The sequence below is a fragment of the Coloeus monedula genome, assembly GCF_965178545.1.
Source record: "Coloeus monedula genome assembly, chromosome: 23".
Classification (NCBI taxonomy): domain Eukaryota; kingdom Metazoa; phylum Chordata; class Aves; order Passeriformes; family Corvidae; genus Coloeus; species Coloeus monedula.
Window position 1 is genome coordinate 1,110,921 of NC_138803.1, and position 21,931 is coordinate 1,132,851.

Genomic DNA, 21,931 nt, shown 5'->3' on the forward strand with positions numbered 1-21,931 from the left:
AGGAAATAATCTTTATGAGGCTGTCAGAGGCAAGGGAATACCCAGGCTTACAAATCCTTGCACTGGTTTATTGGGAAGGCCCATGTCAGAGGATTGCTAAGTAAAGCACATTACATAAGGCTGCCCTTTGAGGTGCTGAGGTCTAGTAACTGGGACATATTTTCAAGTCTATCAGAATGATTTCAGCATCTCCTGAGTTGTCAGTACTTCTCTGCTTTTTGAGGCAGAAGATGTTTTTTCTCTTCTACCACATGAAATGGGGACCTTCTGAGTTTTGCTGCCTGTAAAGGTGCATAAAGGTGTGCAAATGTGATGCTTTGGGATGTGTCACCTGCACTTTCTGGCTTAAATCTGTTACAGTGCAAGCTCAGCAACTTGTGCCCCAGCTCTCTCCTCCACAGGAAGGATGTTTAGCTATGGAGGGGCAAGGTAGGAAACCCTGAGCAGATTTCAGTTGGCTTATGCAGTATCAAGGGACTGAGAATCTGAACTCAAAAATCTGGTTAATCTAAAGTAAAAATTAAGGAATGATATTCCCATTTGGAAAGTACATTAAAGTACAGGCAAACCTGCTGTCCTCCTGCTGGTTCATCTTCCTGCCTTTGCTGTTCCTTTGTACAGTGAAAGCTTTTGAAGGTGGGGTGCACCTGAGGTACAGTTTTATTCAGGGCACAACAGGCCCATTGCCTGGTGGGGGGTATTCCTTTCACTGGATAGGAGCAAAACCTTTGGAAATTATGTTTGCTTTAGGTTCTTGCCTCTCATGGGCTGAGGCTGGCGTGGTTCCAGGCAGGTCTCATCCCGGGGCATGGGGTTTGCCCACCTTCCAGGCTGGAAGAGCCCCAGGTACAGCCTCTCCCACTGGCACCCTGGCTTCCTTGAAGAGGGCAAGACAGAGAAAGCTGAACTTTATCCTAATCTGCTTTTTAGAAGCACTGATGTGCTCATGTCTACCTGGAAGTATTTGCCTCTGAAATGACTGACTGGCATTCCCCCAACATGTGACCGTCCCTGAGATGGGCAACATGGGCAAAAAAACACCTGAAATGTCTGCAACCTGCAGCCCTTTGGGTGACCCGTGGGTGCCCCATGGGTGCCCGCTGCCCTCTGCAAGCTGAGGAAACTGTCTGTAACCTCTTCATCCCCTGTCTTTTACTTTGAACCTCTGTCTTGTTTTTCTCAAGACTTACCTCCATCACTCCAGGTGACTCTGGATAAATTCTCACAGCAGAAGAAGCCCTTACTAATACAAGTCTGCTGAGGTGTCTGATTTCCACCCTGACCTTTTTGTTCCTAATTCCCTCTTAAAGCTGTTTTATTCCAAAGGTGTACAAAGGATTGTAGGTAACAGCGGCTGCTCTTGGCTGTGTAACAGGAGTGCAGGCTCAGACTGCTCAGTGTACACTGCAAATTCACATTAACACTGTGAGATAAATTCACATTAACACTGTGAGCTGCTGCTGTGAAGGGCTCTGTCCATGCCTTACAAATCTGACTTTTTAAGGAGTTATTTTTAAAAATGAGTGTATGTGAAGAAGCCTCATCTTTAACCATGCTTGGCCACTTACTTTTATCTGAAGTTCAATTCATCTGTTCTGTTAGAGACCCTACTTTTTCCTGGAATGGGTTTCAAACCAGCTGAACTCCAGTTTCCTTTAAAACATCGAGAGCCCTTCAGTTGTGTCAAAGTTTGTAACAAGTTGCTGTGAAGAGGAAACACAATCCACAGACAAAGCACCGTGCCACTGACTTGTGAAACACTGAAGAATTATGTTCATCTCAAATTTGCTCAGCACCATTACTGGAACGGACTGAAATAATAACGAATAGGAGGCAGGTGCCCGGGTGCCCATAAAAATCCCAATCCTCTGGATGTCTCGCGGGCTAACAGCCCTGTGACAGGCGGCCCCGCCCGCGGGCGGCACCGCGCCGGGACAGCGGCGGGAGGGAGGCGGCACCGAGGGACAGCCTGAGGAGGCTCCAGCCCGGCCCAGTGTGACCAGCGCTGACCCCCAGCCCAGCCCTGGCTGCAGCTGCGGCTGCCACAGCACTCGGCCAGAGAGGACACCCAGGGTGACACCGCAGGTGAGTGCTGGGCCCCTGCTCCGGACCTGCGGCCGTAATTGCTGTGTTTGATCCGTGTGATCGCCTTCACAAGGCAGGAGAGGTGGGGGGACAGACCCCGCGGAGGGACAGACACAGTGGGGGGACCGATCCCACTGAGGGACAGACCCTGCGGAGGGACAGACCCCACTGAGGGACAGACCCCACTGAGGGACAGACCCTGCGGAGGGACAGACCCCACTGAGGGACAGATCCCACTGAGGGACTGATCCCACTGAGGGACCGATCCCACTGAGGGACAGATCCCACTGAGGGACTGATCCCACTGAGGGACAGACCCTGCGGAGGGACAGACCCTGCGGAGGGACAGACCCCACTGAGGGACAGACTCCACTCAGGGACTGATCCCACTGAGGGACTGATCCCACTGAGGGACCGATCCCACTGAGGGACTGATCCCACTGAGGGACAGATCCCACGGAGGGACAGACACAGTGGGGGGACCGATCCCACTGAGGGACAGACCCTGCGGAGGGACAGACCCCACTGAGGGACAGACTCCACTCAGGGACTGATCCCACTGAGGGACTGATCCCACTGAGGGACTGATCCCGCCGAGGGACAGATCCCACTGAGGGACTGATCCCACTGAGGGACTGATCCCACTGAGGGACCGATCCCACTGAGGGACAGATCCCACGGAGGGACAGACCCCACTGAGGGACAGATCCCACGGAGGGACAGACCCCACTGAGGGACTGATCCCACTGAGGGACCGATCCCACTGAGGGACTGATCCCACTGAGGGACAGATCCCACGGAGGGACTGATCCCACGGAGGGACAGACCCCACTGAGGGCCAGACGCCGTGGAGGGACAGACCCCATGGTGCGACAGACCCTGGGAGCTTCATTCCTGCAGAAAGGGGAGCTCAGTGACCCTTCTGTGAAATTACAGGATTCATGGAACAAGTGAGGGTGAAAGGAGAGAGATGCCCTCTCTTTCTTTATTTTTCTCTATTTCCATGTTTTTCTGTATTTCTGGGGGTTTTTTTTCTATATTTTCAGTTTTTTTCTTTATTTCCATTTTCTGGAGGGGGGTCTAAGCAATCTGATGTTCCTCCCCTTGGTGGGGGGGTGGAACGAGCTGAGCTTTAAGGTCCCTTCCAAGCCAAACCATTCTATGATTTTATAATTCTATGATTTAGATTATTTCTCCATTGGATGGTGGCATAATCTTCTGGCTCAATATGACACTTACTTTATTCTGGTATTTTAGTGCTGGATAAAGAGAGAGTGTGACAGTGAACAAACTTCAGAAGGAATGGGGCAGCATTCCCAGAAATGGGAGCCTCCTGGCACCTCTGTAGGTGCCAGCCATTCACTGGTGCTGGCACAGGTCAGGCACTACCAGGACAGTGTTGAGATTAATTCCAATGTCCCACACAGACAATGGGAAGGTGGCACATGCTGTGGCCTCTTGGGATTCTACAGACAATTTCTTACCATTTATTTCAGTGTCAAACTTCCCAGCACATCAGGGAATGAAACATTAAAACAGCTGCTCAGGCTGGGGCTTGTTTCATCTGCCACCACTGGCAGGTTACAATAAATCCTAGAACTACATCAAGAACTCAGAACTGGGGGTTTGCTGTGCCTCTGGTTTGAGGCAGAGAGGGGAACTGAGATAAATCCTTCAGTCTCTGATTGCATATTATTGTTTAATTTGCTGCATGCAGTGAGCTTTATTAACCCTCTGCATGCCTGAGGGGTGGTGTCTGTGAAGTGCTCCCAACACACCCAGTTAATTTTAGCTGGAGAGGGACATTTAGCAAAGCCCGATGGCCATGTAGGGCCAAACAGAAGTGGTGCAGGCACCCCTTGTTCCCTGCATTCATTAAAGCCCAGAGGGACTTAAACCCTTGTTCTCTTCAGTGTCTCAAGGCGGGTGGAAAGTCCTGGTGGAAGGATATGTCTGGTAATAGGCAGATGTTTAATCACATCTTTGGTGAGTCTTTATTAAATGTCTGTTGCCCAGTATTTTATTTTTGTGGATGGAAAATGGTAAGTAAATCCCAGCCCTGGGATTGGAACATGCAAGGAAGGTAGTCATGGGAGCAGCTATTACTGGGAAAAGTGGGCGTGTTGGGTTTATAGGCAGCCAGGCTGCAACAGAATCCTAGACTGTGCTAGCAAACCCCTCCAGTCAGTCATGGATGCAAACACTAAACCAGTCCTGAACAAGGGAACAGAAGGAATTCTCTGTACTGTGGGAATGAGGGAGCTGATCTGCACTGTGAAAGCAGAGCACTGGTGCCTCCTGCACTCACTCCCCTCTGGTTCTGATCTCCTTATATTGTGTGAAAGTCAAGTGAACTGCAGTGGGTCTGACCCTGGCTCTGTGTGCACAGTGACAGCAGCCCTCAGCTTGCAGGTGACAGAGGGACACACTGGCACCTCAGGTGGGGAGGGAAAATAACCACAGGTTCGAGTCTGAAACAAGTCCCTTCAATTTCTTCTGGACTCTACAACGTGGATGAACTGGTGTTAAGGGACTGGAATGGGAATGGGCATCTCCCACTGAAGGAAGCAGCAAGTACTCGGTACTTGGAACATCACATTTACATAAATTCAATTGTTGTGGGTAGGGAAGACTCACTGGGGCACCCACATGGTGTGACTGTTCCTCCTCCAGGTGCAGGGCATTCTCCTGGGAAAACCGAAATGCTCTTCTGTCACCCAGCTGGCCCCTGGCCTGATGTGAACAGACACTGTCCCTGTACTCACACATGACCACCATGACCAGCATGACCAGCACTGCCAGGCTCACCTGATTTGGTGTAGTGTGTTGGGTGGTTGGAGGGCTGCAGGTACCTGTAATCTTCATGAATTTGGGCCTTTATTCCATATTCCATACCCATTTCCTTGTATAGTGTTTATGGAATTCTCATTACTGTAATGTCAAGATGGACTTGGAACACGACCACTGAACTCTGCACATCTTCACCCATTTCATATGTGAATATTTCTGTCCCAAAGAAGCCTCCCTGCCACTGCCTTCACCCTCAGCGCAGTCAGGACTGGCCACCAGGCTGCAGGGAAATGGGGTGTCTTGGCTTGGTTTTTGACCTTGGTCATTTATTTATGGACTGAAAACCCAGACAGGGTTTTGAACCTACCAGGTCTTGGTTTCTTGAGTTCTTGCCCTTTCTGAGCCATGTGGGTGCCAAAGTCTGTAGGAAGAGCTGTGCCAATTGTCACTGGTCAGAGCAGGAAGACTTCACACCAGTATTCCAAGAAGGGAATTACAGGGAAAACAGAACATTGGAAGAGTCTTGTTTCCAGTTAAAACAGACTTTTAAATTCAATCTGAAATAACTGTCCTTCAGCTGTTGCCTCTTGACATTTCTTCACTGCCCTTCCTTAGGCAAATGGACTTTCTTTCAGGGAAAAACGTCCCCTCTGCAGGGAAAGCAGTGCCCACTGAACGTCCCGGCCTTGCTGTGACATTCTGCAGGCTCCCAGTGGCACGTGGCAGCTCAGCCCTGGCACACAGGGGTTAACAGAGCCTTGGGTGGGCGGGTGGAAAACAAGCTGTGAAATGGAAGAAGGTCAGGCTCTTGGAGGAGGTTGCTCTGTTGCAGACGATTTTAAATTATCAGTCCCTCTGGAGGAGAGGCCCCAAGAAAACTGTAAAACCAGGGCTGGAAATGAGGCAAAGCACAATCAGGTGTGTGGGGGCAGTGAAACAGGAGCAGTTGTGGCTCTCCTGGGACTTGCTAGACCCCACTGTCTGTCTAATTGGGCATCCCTCAGTTATTGAGACCCAACAGCTAAATGTGATTGGAGACTGAATATCACTGGTGCTTTTCTGTGGGGAGCAAATGCCTGGAAAGGGAGAGCACATGGGAAGAGGAATGGCAGAAATCGCTGTGGCTCTGGATAGCTCAGGCCCTCTGAGATAACTCTGCTCTTGCTGCAGCTGAGGAGAGCTGAATTCAGGTTTCAGTAGAAGCAGGTAAATGCTTCCTGTGGGAGCATTCCCAGGGCTTACCCAAAGTGTTACTGTCTTTAGAGACTTGTCTGGCAATGGGGTTTATTAAAGGTGCAGCATCCAGTCAGCAAAGTCACAAACTGCTGTCCTGGACCAGCAGGACTGATGTCTGATGTCTGAGGGAGCATCTTTGGGATGATCATTGTCCAAAGCAGGTGAAAAGGCTGTGGGAGTCCCACACTGCTAGAAAACAGTGGCTGCTACTGAGAGGATTTCCCAGCAGCAGTCCAGATTTCCCAGATCCTTGTTGTCTTATTTTCTTGGCTTGTCAACTTTCAAATGGTTTATATATGACTTTGTAATTGCTTCTACTTTTTACTTTTATATCACTGCAAAGGTAACAGGGGATGTAGAACTGAAGGATCTTAGCCCAGGCATCAGTTTTAGCAATTCCATTTTCTTCTGTTGACATGGTTTTCTCATGAACTGGGAAAGTTTAAACACTGTCACCGGCAACAATGGTCAAAAAGAAAGAAGGAATGAAGAAAATTACTCCAGAATTTAATTTTCATATTTATCTTTTTATTTGTTGGTTGAAATGGTGATTCCCAGCTCTGCAAGGGAGAAGTTTTTGATGCTGGGTGAGAATCTTCTTTCTCAGACTAGTGGAAATGGTGCTCTTTGTGGTTCTTCGGTCTTGATGCAATCTAACAGGAGTCTAAGCTGTGACACCAAGAGTTTTGTGTGTGCTCCCATTAGCCTCAGATTTTAAAATTATCATCTTCTCATAGGAAACCAGAGGAAAGCCTTGTTCTGGTTCTGCCAGCCCAGACAGCCTGTGAACCATGGCCATCACAGTAAAAACACTTCTCTTGCCACCTTCTGGAGCCAGCCCTTCCTCTCCAATTGAACATGAGATTTAGTATGAATTTATTCACCCAATGCAAAGGACAGCAATGACTGGGGGCTCTCAGGCCAAAGTGAGTGAAAGCAGCCTTCAGGCCAACCAGGTTTTGTTGCCTGAAGGTCGAGCTGCTGGGAGAAGGGAACCTGCAGTCCCAGACTGGCCATCTCTGGGAACATCAGGAACTAAGCAAAGGTCCCTCTGCTTCAGGGGAGCTTTCTGAGCAGAGGAAGGAAGGTTTACAAGTTGCGAGGGCAGACCGGAAGCAAAAGATTTGGAGTCACAATGCACTGCACTTCTACTTCTGGGGTAAAGCTGTTCATGGAAATCCCAGATCCCAGAGTGCTTTGGGTTGGAAGAGAACTTCAAGATCATCTAATTCCAGCTCCCTGCCATGGGCAGGGAACCTTCCACTAGTGGAATAAGTGGCCTTGTTGCTGCTCATGGGAAAGGGATCAGCCCGTGGCTGTGTTGGAAGGAAAGGAGCAAACTGAGGTGTGTCTCTTGGCTGTAGCAGTGAAGCTCTTATAGAGCAACTGGATTTCTTTCAGGCCTCTTGGAATAGCACAGACTGAGGGACTCTTCTGCTGAGGCCCAAGCCCAGGCATGGTTGACCCATGCACAAATGCAGTAATTCACTGGTTTTACTTCTCTGCTAACGAACTGTGAAATCTCCTGAGGACTCGTGGCCTCTGAGAACCCATCTGCTGGTGTGTCCTACACAACCTGGTGTACACCCTGTCCTTTCCTTGGATCTGCACGAGTGTTTGTCCTTCTTTGAGGCACAAGGTCTTGCATTGGGGATGCAGCGTGGCCTTGACTGATGGTCGCATCTGGCCAGGCTGGCCCCAGCCGTGGCCAGCCTTGCCAAAGGCTCCAGGGCACCTCCCCTGGGCTGGGGGAGTGTGGGGCTATAATGAGCCCCCAGGGCTGCTCCAGCTCAGTGTGGAGATACCTGGCAGCTCCTGAGCACAGCCTCACCTTCTGTGAGAGTGGAGAGGTGTGAGGGGGACAACAGTTTGCTGTTGCTTTTGCCATTTAGTGACATTTATGCCAGACTGATAAGGGGCTTATCTTCCTTCTCACAGGTCATTGATATCTGGGACCAGGGGACCCGCTGGACGGCTGTGAAGAGCTCTGTGCTCTGAGTGAACAAAGCCACCGTGGGCCTGGAGACGCAGAAGTGACTTCCAGAGGATCATCTCAGAAGCTCAGCCTGTAGGGTGGTGAGTTTGGCCACGCCACCACTGATTTGTGTGGGGGTGATGCAGAGCTGGGATGGGAAGTGACACCTTTGCTGTCACACTGAATGTGGCTTTGTGTTGCAGTAGGTCAGGAAGTGGTTGAACACATTCTGGGAGTGGTGGGCTCCTGTAGTGTTTGGCTCCTGTAGGGTACACTGATTCCCTGCATTTCCCTGGGAAGATGCCAGGCTGTTGAAGATCTGCTGTCATTGTCCCTTGGACCTGGCAGGGGACTCGTGGCACACATACACTGGGGTTCCTAAGGGTTTTTATCCTGGACTCATCCTTTCTTGGAACAGTGAGTAGAGATACGTTATCTTTCCTTCCTGGCAGTGAGACTCTGTTGTGTTTGCTGTGATACTTGCTGTAAATCTATTGCCTGTATCAAAGTCAGTTTCTGTTATGAAAAATCTGTGGGAGCGTTGTGGCCATGGAAAGGCACAGACTGACCGGTTCCCTGCTTCTCCAAAGGGACATGGATTCACTGTCCTGCTCACTGGTGGGGCTTAATGGCTTTTGCTCCCTTAAAAAATAGGGGTGGTGTCTCCTCTTGGCCTTTGGTATCAGTGCCACTTTCATACATAAATGGGTACAGGGTATCTGGTTTGTGTGTCTGTGGATCCTGAGCAAGCACTTAGGTCGTGTTCATAATCCCTGGGGCAGAGGAGAAGATCAGGTCAGGTATAGATTTACCAAAGGGATAAGTCACACAAAATCTGATCCTTGGGCATTCCTCCCCACTCTGCACAAGACCTCCATTCATCACTGGAGAGCTTGTGACGTTCCCCCTCTGTGACCTGCTCAGAAGTTTTCATGAAATTTCCCTTCTGCAGTTCACTGGCCTTCAGTTCTGTGGTTCTAACCAAAGCATTTGAAATTTTCCTTTAAAATTCATCTGAAATGGGAAGACTCAAGCTCAAAAGATTACTTCAAATTAACAAAAAAACCACAGAAAGCCAACGCAAAGCTGAAAGAGGAATTTTAGGTGAAATATACTCACTGAGTATCTGGATCTCTGGGGTAGAGCACAGCTAGAATTTGACTGAGCACACAACAATTTGGTATTTTGTTTAGAACATTTTCTGTGTCAGGACTGCCCTGATTTTCATGATTTACAAAGAGAAATTAAAAGAGAATTACAAAGAGAAAAGCTGCATTAGGGCAGGGTCAGGCTGGAGATCAGGGAAAGGTTCTTCCCCCTCTGGGGGATGCTGGGCACTGCCCAGGCTCCCCAGGGAATGAATGGGCACAGCCCCGAGGCTGCCAGAGCTCCAGGAGCGTTTGGCCAAGGCTCTCCGGGATGCCCAGGGTGGGATTGTTGGGGTGTCTGTGCAGGGCTGGGGGCTGGACTGAATGACCTTGTGGGTCCCTCCCAGCTCAGCATATTCCATGATTAGATGCTCCTATGAAACGGAATGCTGCCTCTGTTGCTGATTATTTTATTATTACTGGTTTAGGTCTGTGCTAATGGCTTTGTCCCCACCGTGTCTGTGCTTGTGCAATGCCCGTGGCACATCCCAAGCCTCTGCACCCATACCCTCCCCATGAGCCACTCACTGCCTGTCACTTCCCTAAAGGTTTGGCTAATTTTGCTCACCAGTCTGCCAGCAATTATGTCACATCTTGTCTGTGTATTGCACTGTCTGAAGCCCATAAATAAGTCCTTGTGATACCCCCAATACCTACAGATCCTCTGACTCCCAAATGTTTTGCTTATTCACTCAGCTGATTTATGGCCCCAGCAATGGTGTCTAGCCATGCTCACAGGGAATGGGCTCTTGCTGTGTCTCATCCAGACAGATTGATGGACACACAGGACGAAGGGCACCCTCCCACCCTGCCAGGCTTGCTGCTTTATTTTGGGACATTAAAAATGTTGTCAGTAGCCAAGGGCTTGCTCTAGCTCTGTGCTCAAAGCCATGGAGGCTTTGCCTCTGTCCCCAGTGGGGATGTCCCTGCAGCTGCAAAGCAGACAGATTTCTGCCTGGAATGAGGAATGGCCAACTGGATACCTGAACAAGGCTAATGCATGACAGGGATGTGTTTTGCAGGAAAGTGAGAGTGTTGAGCTGCTTCCAGTGTCACCCAGTTGTGCTGGGGCTGTTGGTCAGCAGCATTTACCTGGGGAGGGGTGACTCCCTCTTGGAAGCATTTATTCCATTGAATAAATCCTCCTCATGAGGACACCAATGTTTCAAACACCTGTGAGTGAAGATATGAATTACACTAAGACAATTTTTGGAAGACTTTTGCTGTCTCATTTTAAAAATTCTGTGATTTCTTTTTCTAGATTGAACTGGAGTCAGAACAAAACCATGGTCATTCATGTAACAAGGGAGTAGGAATTTTAAAAGTAAGCAGTGGTAGGGTTTGATGACTGTGCCAACCAGGGTGTTATTTTCTGGTCCTTATTTAATACACAAGACACTGGAAAATGCAACATGACTGGATTCATTACACTGAAGGAATGTTCCCTTCATATCCAGCACTGTTATTTTAACCCTGCAATCAATGTGTGGCATTAACATGCTTCCTTCTCATTCTCCAGAAGTCAGGAATTCACAGGAGTTTAAGGACTCACAGGAGCTTATTTTTAATCCCAGTGAATTTCTGAAATCTTTAAGACTCTGTAAACTCAGCAGTTTATACCTAGTGAACAGAGTGCATGTTGTGCACTGAGAGATGGGGCCTGTTACTGCCTGTACAAATATTGTCACTATTTGGGGGTTTTACCAAACTAGATTTGAATTTAGCCCTCTCTCAGCACTTTCTAGTTATGGTAATACATGTCCACTGTCACACGAGGCTGAGAATGAACCATTCTGACATGAAACATTTGGAGATGTAAGGAAAGGCTTTGGAGCTGAATTTGGACCGCATTCCTGTTTCAGGGTAGCTGCTCCTCACCACTGCCCAGCGTGGAGGAAAGGAATCAGGAGTAGCAAAGAATAAATGCAAGTGTAACGTAAACAGAGCTTAGGGGAAAGCTGCTGCAAGCTGGTGTCAGGTGATCTTGTTTGGTGAGTGTTGTAAGCATCAGGCATTCCAGCTCCAGGAGTGGTGACATGTTTAGGAAGAGACAAGAGGCAATAGGGGATTATGTTTGTTGTTAATACGGTTCAGTACTTTGGAGGACAAATTAAATCCATAAGAGGGTGATCAAGAGCTTCTCAAAATCTCAACCATTCACTGTGCAATGCCCTGCCCGGGGCAGGACAGGGTGCCCTCGAGTCAGCTTCTTTTCAGTTCAGTTTTGTGGTTTTTTCTTCCCACAAGCTCTTCATTCCCTTCATTCCCAAGTTTTAAGACATCTCCCAAGGGTTTACAGAAGTGACTGTGTGATGTGCCAGACTAGCAGCACCCAGATGAAATGCAAACCCCTTGTTGTGGTGGGAGCAGCAGAGGTCACCCAGATCAGGCCAGGAGGGGACAGGAGAGAGGGCTTGGCTGCTGCTCACACCGCCCTGTTCCATTTCCCAGTGCTGTTGTCGCAGTGTTTCCACTGAGGCCAGGGAGGCTCACAGAGATGTCAATTATTGCAGAGATTGGTAGAGTGTGCAGAGCCCCAAAACAGGGTTTGTGGTAAGGACAAAGTGGAGTTTGTTGTAGGGAGGTGTCTGTGGCTCTTTGCAGCTGCTGAGTTATGGCAAAACACATTTTTGTTCAGAAGCTGATGCAGAGGTACTGTGAGTGACACTCTCTTTGGCCTGGCTGTGGGATATCCAGCACAAATTGGTTTTGTTCACTGAGTTATCTCTTACCTTTAGCTGAAACCAATCCTCACCCAGACAATGCGGCTTGGAGTTGAATGTGTGACAAGGAGGTGCTGGGGTCATCCCCCGTGTTTTCATCAGGTGCCAGAGCTCAGCTGGATGAATGCCTGGTGTAGGTGTGCTCCCAAAGTCCCTGTGCCTTTCAAAACGGAGGGAAGTTGCATGTTCCTGTGTCCCTCTGTTGACGGAAGGAGTGCAGAGGGTAAACAGAGACCCAGCACTAATGCCACAGGCAATCCAATCTAATTGCTCTTTCAGAGCTGCAGTAACTCTATAGTTCCTGAGCATCTCTCATATGACAGGGAATCTGCCTTCCCAGCTTTCTGCGAGGCAGGGATGTGTTACATTACACACTGTCCAATTTAAAATACAGGGAAAGAGACTCCTTTGGCAAAGGTCCCCTGAGTGATCCATAACAATAACTCCTTAATGCCAAGCTCACACTTCACCATTCCCTTCTAAAGGCTTCTTGTCTGCTCTCAGGTCTGTTGCTAATTTAACCAAGCCAATTGAGATCAGGATGTACCTCTGCTCCATGCCCCAGTTTAGACATCCATCTCTGTGGTTTTCTTCTCAGCAACTGCTCTTGCCATCCATCAGAACCCACCACGTGAGTGCCATGTGGTGAATGTTTGCTTGAAACATGAGAGGAGGTCTTTAGAGGAAAGCCAGGTGACACAGAGGGATGCTGCTGGATGTGTACATTTTCCATTCAGCCCTGCTAATCATCCTCATACCCAGGTTGTGTTGGGCATGACAGGCTGATTGGCAGGTCTGTCTCTACTTGGCTGCAAGGCTGTGGCAAGTGAGGAAGGGCAAACTGCGGCACTAAAGGGCGCAGTGGTAAGGTCTGTCCTTTCCCTTGTGAACTGTAAATAATGAAATTATTTGTCTTTTTCAAAGGAGAACTTGTAATCTGTTTGTGCTGACCCCAGAAAACTGAGCAAAGCATCATGAGCAGCCATCAGACAGGTGAGAGAACAGACACAGCTCTGGGGAACCCGTGTGATAACCCCAGCTTGCTTCTCTAGCTTGGGGATACCAGGGACTGACACACCAGGTCATGAATTGGCAGTGGGGCCTTTCTCATGGCAGATTTTGTATTTGAAACAAGAACTGATGCAAAGCTTTCCCTGTCCAAACCATTGCTGGAGCTGTGAGCCGAGGTGGTCCTGGATTAGGACTTTGGTTGCAGAATTTCCCACTTGGACACAACTTTGGCAAAGCCACCACAAAATCCCACGCCTTAATGCCCAAGCCTTGGGACACATTTACAGCCTGTGGCACTGGAATGGGTGGGACCTTTGTGGTCAAAGAGGAGCTGAGCAAGAGCAGTTACTGCTCTGCAGGAGGCAATGCAAACTGAGAGATTCTTTCTGAAGGACAAACATGTTAATTGAATCCATTTTTTCTTGCCTTTCTAGTAAAAATCTTCAAGAAATCTTCTATCCCAGGAGTTGTTATCACCCAGTTTGTGAATGATGTTCCAGAAGGATGCAGTACACCTGATTTTGAGAAGAAACCACTCACTCTGACGCTGCAGGAAGGTGAGACTCTTGACAAACAGGCAAAGCCACAGACGTGGAGGTTTGACTCCATGTCCCACCTACATGAAAAAATTATGATTAAATCAAGAGAGTTTCTAAAGTGATTTGACATGACCAGAAAAAAAGTGTTGTGTGGCCAAAGTCTTTGTTACACTGATGAAAATTCCATCAGTACTCACAAAGGTCTCCTGAGTTGTCACTATGCGTGTGCGAGACCAAAATCTGGTTCTTATGTGTACAGCAAATCCTGTGAATTCTACAGGAAACTCTCACAGTAAGGATTTTGCAGCAAAAGATTCAGCACATTGAAAAAGTTGTTGGTTTTTTGTTCTCCTGTTGAAATAACTTGTGCTCAGCACAAAAATCAGCTGCTTTTTAAAGTAGGATACACTGACTGCAGGTGCTGTTTAGGCTATAGCAGCCTTCCAGTGCCTAAAGGGGCTCCAGGAGAGATGGACAAGGGCCTGAAGTGCCAGGACAAGGGGAATGGCTTCCCACTGCCAGAGGGCAGGGTTAGATGGGATATTGGGGAGAAATTCTTCCCTGTGAGGGTGGTGAGGCCCTGGCACAGGTTACCCAGGGAAGCTGTGGCTGCCCCTGGATCCCTGGAAGTGTCCAAGGCCAGGCTGGACAGGGCTTGGAGCAGCCTGGGCTAGTGGAAGGTGTTCCTGCCCATGGCAGGGGGTGGAACTGGATGGACTTTGAGGTCCCTCCTACCCAGGACATTCCATGGTTCTGTGATGATTCTATAAGGAACAACATAAGGATCTTGCACAGAGCAGGCAGCTGATGAGCCAAGAACTGGAATCAGTGAAGAGCCTCCCAGGGGTCTCTCTGCACCTGCAAAGAGTCCTTTTGTTTCTTTTTTTTTTGTTGGTGTGGAGTAGCCTGAGAACATCGTGTAGCTCCTCTTCCCTGCTGGGACTGAACCAGCAGCCTGGATTTTGGTGTTCCACACTCACCTGTGGATTTCCAGGATCCACTGAGGTTTTATGAAGGGGCACAGTGGCCTCTAGTGGAACCTGTCCCTCTTCCTGCTCCTCCACCTGCACGTTTCAGGCATTCATCAAGGCCCCCGGCAAAGTTTTCACCTATCTAAATTTTCACCTGTGTATATTTTCCAAGTTATTTCACTTCCAGCAGGTTCTTCGCAGTTTCCATACAAATTGTTTGTGCATTCAGGTTGGTCACTGTAATTCTGTGTCTGTGCAGAGGCACTGTGAGGGCCTTTAGTTCTATCATCATCACCCCAAGTGTGTTCAGTGCATGGCTGAGCTGATTCTCCTGTGACAGATGGCAAGCGTGGGAAAGTGCAGCCAAAGTGGCTAAAATGTAACACAGGGATAATCAACTGGAATGAGACTTTTTAATAAGAGATGGTACTGCTGGAAGGCCTTTTGATAAGGATCTGTTGGCAGGAACTTGTTCCATCAAATAAGTTTGGTGGTGGTGACTGCAGAAATGTGTGGGAAATATTGCCAGACTTTCCAGGGAGAATCTTTAACAGCGTTGGTCACCTGCACACCAAGAGTATTAAAAAAAATAGAGAGGGATCATTTCCAGCCTGAGCTGTGTCCATGGATAACTCACCCACACGAATCACTTCTCTGACTTGTTTCCCAGTGTACCCTGGGGTTTGGAGCCTTTTGGAGAAGAGGTTTGTACTGGGCACTGGGAAAGCTGTTGGAGATTTCTGTGGTGGGCTGCAGGGGACTTAGATTCCTGGGGAGCAGGGATGAAGGAGATGAACCCCCTTCTCTTCTCCCTCCCTTGTCTCTTCAAACAGCAGAGCCTGGTGGGTTTAGAGTGCAAGGTGGTGCCAGTTAAAGACTGGAGAAGCAGTGGGATTTGATGGAGAATATGTGTGATGAGGAGGGGTTTGGACATTTCATGGGTCAAAAGCAAGTCTGGGTTGAACTTGCTGTCGGGCTGCTGATTTCACTGATGGTCAGAGATGTCAGCAGCCATGTCTGGCAGGTCAACACAACGTTTTAAAGGCCCTTTATGATGGAATACAGACAAAACCTGAATTATTGATGTGCAAAAGAAGAAGGTATCGTTATTTTTGAAGAATGTTTCTGCATAAAATAACGGAAATTACTCACTCTGGGGATCACTCTTGATAAAATAAGGGGCCAGGCCTGAGAGTCCTCATATTCAAGCCTGTCTGAAATAACTAAATTCTTGCCTCTTTTCAAAGGTAAAAATGCCATTTTCAGAGCTGTGGTCAAAGGTGTCCCAGCCCCTGAGGTGAAATGGTCGCGTACACGGAAAGGAATGGATGATCCTGCCAAATATGAAATGTCCTTCAACAGTGCTACAAATGAATTCATTCTGCAGGTAAAGACCAAATATTTCAGAAAGGACTTGTGGAACTGAGAGAAATGGATAGGAAAAACCTGCAGTGGAATGGGGGGAAGCAGAGGGGCAGCTCCAACCTCTGCTCTCTGTGAGCAGGGACAGGAGTCAGGGAAGGGCTGGAGCTGTGCCAGGGCAGGGTCAGGCTGGAGATCAGGGAAAGGTTCTTCCCCCCGAGGGTGCTGGGCACTGCCCAGGCTCCCCAGGGAATGAATGGGCACAGCCCCGAGGCTGCCAGAGCTCCAGGAGCGTTTGGACAGCGCTGCCAGGGACAGACTGGGATTGCTGGGGTGTCCTATCCAGGAACTGGACTGGATGATCCTGTGGGAACCTTCAAACTCAGGGTATTCCATGATTCTACAATCCCCAGCTCTGAGATAACACAAAGACAAGCAAACAAAGCTTTTTTAGGGCCCTTCTGGGAGCAGAAGGCAGCTCTGAGGTGCCACTGAGTAGCTGCTTTATGAGAAGCTGAAGGTGAACTGAACCCCAGCCCTTTCTGTGAGCACTTTCTGTGCTTTCCATTTGAAGATCAAGAGCCTGGTTCTGGATGACAGTGATTTGTATCGCTGCTATGCTGTCAATGCCTACGGAGAGGCCTCGTGCTCTGCTGGCCTCAGGATCATCCAAGGTAGGCCTGGCAGCTCTGGGCTCCTGTGGTCCCAGGTAGTGGTTTTGCTGTTTCTGGGTTGGGTGTCCAGGACTTTGGGTGTTCTTGGTGTGAAGGTCTGGTATTCCCCTCGCTGAGGACTTTGGTGGCTCCCTGGCATTGTGAGCTTTAAGGCAAGAGGGAAGAAAGTGGAATTGTGCTCACTGCACTGCTCCATAATCAGACAGCCTGGATTTAGCGCTGAACTGCCTCAAACCTTTATTTATGTTGTTGAACAAATCAGTCCTTTGGGAGGGATCCATCCCTCTGCACCTGTCTCTGGACCTCATTCCTTCTTGCCTTTATAGTCAGTGCAGAGAAATGGGCACTTTGTGGGTCAGATATAACTGATATTCTTGGACTCCACTCGAGCAGAAGATGGATTATATTGGAAGTGTCCATGTCACCTCTGTGCCTTTCAAGTAAGTTTAGAAGGCACCTATCTGCAGTTGCCATTTCCACCTTGGCTCCCCATCTCTAAAACAAGATGTTGATATTTTCTCCCATTGTTTAGACCATAGAATTGGTAGGGCAGAAATGCTCTCCTCCTCTGTGTGGAGTCTCCAGCAAGCACTGAGTCAATGGCAATAGAAATATCATCTTTATAGATGGAGGCTACTGGGAGCAAATGTCAGATTGACAAGGAAATCCAAACTGGGATTCCCTCTTGCACTGGTTACAGATACAGTGGTTTCATGACTCATTGGTTCACTGCTGTTAGTCTCATCTTGTTCATCCTATGGCTTGTTTTCCTTCTGTTTTCTCTTATAAATGATCAGTTGGCTTTAAGAGGAAGGCAAAATACGTTCCTGTTCATGCTGCTGATGGTAAGTTAAAGATCTATATGTGTATTATATTATTGGGGGGCAGAGTTAATAATACTCTGTCTGCCACAGTATTATTACCCCAAACTTGTAAAGACTGGAGTAAGAGAAGGATTAATGAGCCTCTAATGTTCTGTCATCTCTGCTTGCTCTTTACCTTTCATTAAAGTGATGATTTTAGACACAGCTTTGAGCTGTTTTAATTAATGATTGTGGAATCATTAGAAAAGGAAAAAGGGATTTGGGGATGTCAAACACAGCTGGATCAAACATGTTAACATGGCTGAAAACAGTGGGTCTCTAGAGGGAAGCCCCTTAGGGAGAGAACTTCACTGGCACTCAAAGGATGAGCATGGCAGTGAGAACTGACTAAGTTTCATGACAGTTTTTTGGTAAAGTGTGAAAAAATCACCAGAGGAAAAGAGCTCAGCAGAATAACCTCTTATCTGTGGCTATTCTGCATTATCTTCTTTGGGGGGATGTATTTGACAGTGCTGGGTATGTGACTGTTTGTTGTTTTCCCCACTCTGGTAACAGAGCTCAGGAAGACACTCCTGGAGTCCAAGAAGCTGCTGAGGAAGAGGTAAGGCTCTGGAGTGAGGGCCATGCTCCCACTTCTGGGTGTTTCTTGGTGGCAGGGGACAGCTCCAGAGACCTTCAGGGCAACACTTCTTGTGTCCAAAGTTGTGGTGAGACTCCCTGTGGAGAGACAGGCCAGAACAGCTTGGCACTGCCTGTGGGACTGAGATAAACACAAGGTTCCAGCCTCATTTTCAGGGTACTTCCTCTGCACCCTCAGGTTCCCACTGGGCAGCTGTGTTTCTCTGCCTCCCTGTGTTTAGCTCACGAGTAGCTTCCTGTCTAAAGGACACCTCTCCATGCCCTGCTCTGCTGCCTGCCCTGGGGCTGAGCCCTGGCTCCCAGCCCAGCTGCACTGCCAGGTGCACAGGGCACAACCCTCCCCATCCCAGGTGGGAAACTAAGGATTGCCTGCTGAGAATGATCTCTGTGCAGAATCCTGACCTAGGATTACCTGGCCTGGGCCAAACTGTGCCAGAGCCACACAGCAGTGTGGAAGCTGTTCCCTGGCACCATTTAATTTGTAGTATAGATGCAGAAAACCTGCTCTGGAAGAGTCACAGTCTTTCCTGCCTGTACCTACGGGGCCAAGTGAACTACGGGAAGGAGGGAGAGAGATGGAAGAGAATTAAGGATAGAAAAGCAGGACATCTTGTTGTTTGTCAAAATGTCTGAATGTTTCCACCCCTGCTTCTCAGGGTCGTAGCACCAAAACCAAAGCCCCTGGACAAAGAAGCTGTGTGGCAGCTGTTGCTGCATGCAGATAAGAGAGATTATGAGAAAATATGTATGAAATATGGAATTGTTGACTTCCGTGGGATGCTGAGGAAGCTGCAGGAGATAAGGAAGGACACAGAGAGTGAACAAGACAAGGTAAAATAAACTGAAACCACTAATTTTTAACAAACTACAGCTTCTGAAAACAGGCTAAAGCTTCCTAAATTGCTTTGGAGATGAAAATTTTGTTGTATGACAATGATTTATGACATTATTTTAAAGAAGTTCCACTTCTTTACTCATGCAGGTGAAAATGCTGATGAATTTTTTGAAGCTCAGTTCACATATTTTAGGAGATACTGACCAAAGGGGTATTCAGTTGTCTCTGATAAGAATTTGGACCCCAAATTAAAAATTGTATGTCCAAGAGTAAAGATTGGCCTTCACATAGAGGGGCACGTAGAGACCTGGATGGGCAGTGTGGGAGTGACCAGGAGGCAACACATAAAAAGTGATTTATATACAGGAGGAAACCATGGCAACTTACAGATACTGCAGCTTACTGCACCAGAGCTGTGACTTACAGATACTTCTCCTGCATAACATTAGAGGTAGCTCTTTAAAGTAGATTTCACATTAATTCAACAGCTTAAGAACTTCTGTCATGGCAGCTTTATAATTTACTAGGTTCTTCAATATTTCTTTGCAGTTCATTCACAGTCTCAAAAACTTTGAACACATCAAAGTCAACAAGGAAGGAAATGCTACGTTCAGCCTGGAGATGGAGCTGAAAAGCAGAAACAGCAAGGTTTACCTGCTCAAGGTGAGAGGGATGTGTTGGGCAGCAGCAGCTCAGAGCACCCCTCAAGTGTTCTACAGAAAAGGCTTCATCTGCTAGGCAGTGGCTGAGAGCAAATAAATGCCTTAAAGTCTGTCCTTTGCAGATCCCTGCTTGGTTAGGGAGCAGTGTGGGGTGATCCTTGGTGGTGAATATCCCTGGGGATTTATAGATCCAAGTACAGGGGATGCAGTCAGTTACTGATATCCTTGTGACTTCAGGAAATTCATAGAACAGTTTGAGTTGGAAGGGACCTTTTAAAGGTCAAGGGACCTTAAAACTCATCTCATTCCCACCTCCTGCCATGGGCAGGGACACCTTCCACTATTCCAGGCTGTTCCAAGCCCCATCCAGCCTGACCTTGGACACTTCCAGGGATCCAGGGGCAGCCCCAGCTTCTCTGGGCACCTTGTGCCAGGGCTTCCCCACCCTCATGGGAAAAAGCTATTTTCTTATATCTAACCTGACCCTTCTTCAGTTTAAGACCATCATCCCAACAGTGTCTTTCAGGCTGCAGAAATCCTGCAGTTTCATAGAAATTTTACTCACTTTCTCAAGTGTGTTATTGGCCTATAACTCCCTCTATGAAAGAAGATCTCAGAGATGTAAAACATCCCCTCTAGATGGGATCTGCAAGTGCTCAGCGCTGGGCGTGTTTTTCTGAAAGACACTTTTTAGTCAAACTGTGGTTAGAGGCTTCAACGCAGGGGAAATCAGAATTCCCTGAAGGGAAGGACAGACTAACTATGAATCTTCTGGATAAATGTAGGACATGAATTCTATGAACCACAATTTGGAGAACGTAACCCAAGTGTGCTACAGAAAGTGGTGAAGTCTCCTGCTCATCCAGCTAGGAGGATGCTGAACTCTAAGCCAAGAAAGTGCTTTGTCTTTGTAGCTGCAATAACTGTGTATTAGCTAAGATTCAGACCCTTATGTGGGTAGCCAAGGGCTGCTGTTTTGCTGAGTTTCAGAGCCTGGTACCCTGCTCTGTGCAGGATTCACTGCCCAGACAGCGCCTGTGTGCTGCAAAGAGCCCTGGGCACTGTGAGGTTACTCATTTATATCAACAAGGGGATTGTAGCACCAACCTGTCCTGATTTGTTCAAAATGCCTGGCACTGGTTGAGCCTTTGTGAGGACACTCCTCCCCTCCCCTCTCCTCCCCTCCCCTCCCCTCCCCAGGACGGCGAGCGGCTCCGGTACGGGACAGGGGACGAGTACAGGAAGCACTGCCTGAGGAGAGTTGGGAGAAGGTACCGCTTCACTATCAATGATGTGCAGCCAGAGGATGCAGGGGTGTACCAGGTCAGGGTGGAGGACATCCCCATCTTCTCAACTGAACTGGATGCTCAAGGTAAGGAGTTCAGTTTGAGGGATGTGATGTGCAACTGTGACAAAATTTTGTCTAGGAAAATTGTGTCTAGGAGCAAGTGTGAAGCTCAGTTACTCCTGACCACCACAGAGGACTGGTTTTGTGTTGCCCAGTAAGGATTCCTTGTCTGGCACAGGTGAAAAGGAGCAGGAGGGTGATTTTGTGCTTTAGGTGCTGCATTTGCAGTCCAGGGGAACAGGCCTAGGCTCGAGAACGGGTCTGGCTGTGGGTGACAGTGAGCACACTCCTTAACCTACCCCATATTACAGTTTGCTTCTGTAAGCTCAGAATAATAACAACAAACTCAATCCAAGTATTGTGCTGCAGGAACACATCAATGACTAAAAACTGCCCGCACATCAGTGCTATGGGGTACAATGTCTCAGAAGATAATAAAGACAAAAATCTACTTTTCTGCTTTTCTGCAGAATTTGGCACAGAACCACATCTCAGTTTTTCCTTTTTCTCATTAACCCAATGCTCAGAGGCACCACAACTTCCTGTTCTTTCCTCCCTCAGCTGTAACAGTTTTACTTGGAGCCCAGAACCAGCCGTTTCCTTCCCACAGCTCTTGGTTTCCCCTGCAGCCATCCCGGTGCGGTTCCGGCAGCCGCTCTCCGACGTGCGCTGTGCCGAGGCTGGGGACGCTGAGTTCCAGTGTGTGCTGTGCACGCCCTGCCACGAGCCCCTGTGGCTGCACAAAAGCCACCTCCTCCAGGCCAGTGACAAGCACCAGATCTCTGTGACACCTGATGGCCTGACCCACAAGCTGATTGTCAGGAACGTGGTGCCCTCGGACAGCGGCCTGTACACGCTCGACGCGGGACAGGGCTCCTCCAGTGCCTGGCTCCTCGTGGAGTGTGAGTGGTTGGCAGTGGGTTGTTCCCATGGTGTGTTGGCACAAAACATTCCTCTCACTGCCTGATGGTTCAGGGAGATGTTGCTCTGCTGGGAAATGAATTGCTGAGCCTCTAATTCCTAAACTATGGCTGAGAGAACTGGGGGTGTTTAGCGTGGATAAGATGAGACTACAGGGAGACCTTGGAGACCTTTTCAGTGCCTAAAGG

The 21,931-nt window shown here is 48.5% G+C and overlaps 1 protein-coding gene across 1 annotated transcript in view; it reads left to right on the forward strand.

Moving 5' to 3' along the window:
• Positions 1–1,952: 1,952 nt before the first annotated feature.
• The window catches only part of IGFN1 (immunoglobulin like and fibronectin type III domain containing 1), a 40,731-nt gene continuing 20,752 nt past the window's right edge, over positions 1,953–21,931 (forward strand). Inside the window, exons 1-12 of the mRNA XM_082296084.1 lie at positions 1,953–2,085; positions 8,050–8,187; positions 12,882–12,950; positions 13,403–13,525; positions 15,726–15,865; positions 16,415–16,514; positions 17,312–17,359; positions 17,894–17,939; positions 18,634–18,808; positions 19,362–19,475; positions 20,675–20,846; positions 21,452–21,724. Of these exons, the coding sequence (XP_082152210.1) occupies positions 12,932–12,950; positions 13,403–13,525; positions 15,726–15,865; positions 16,415–16,514; positions 17,312–17,359; positions 17,894–17,939; positions 18,634–18,808; positions 19,362–19,475; positions 20,675–20,846; positions 21,452–21,724 (1,210 nt within the window). The 5' untranslated portion in view covers positions 1,953–2,085; positions 8,050–8,187; positions 12,882–12,931. The remainder of the gene's footprint in view (positions 2,086–8,049; positions 8,188–12,881; positions 12,951–13,402; positions 13,526–15,725; positions 15,866–16,414; positions 16,515–17,311; positions 17,360–17,893; positions 17,940–18,633; positions 18,809–19,361; positions 19,476–20,674; positions 20,847–21,451; positions 21,725–21,931) is intronic.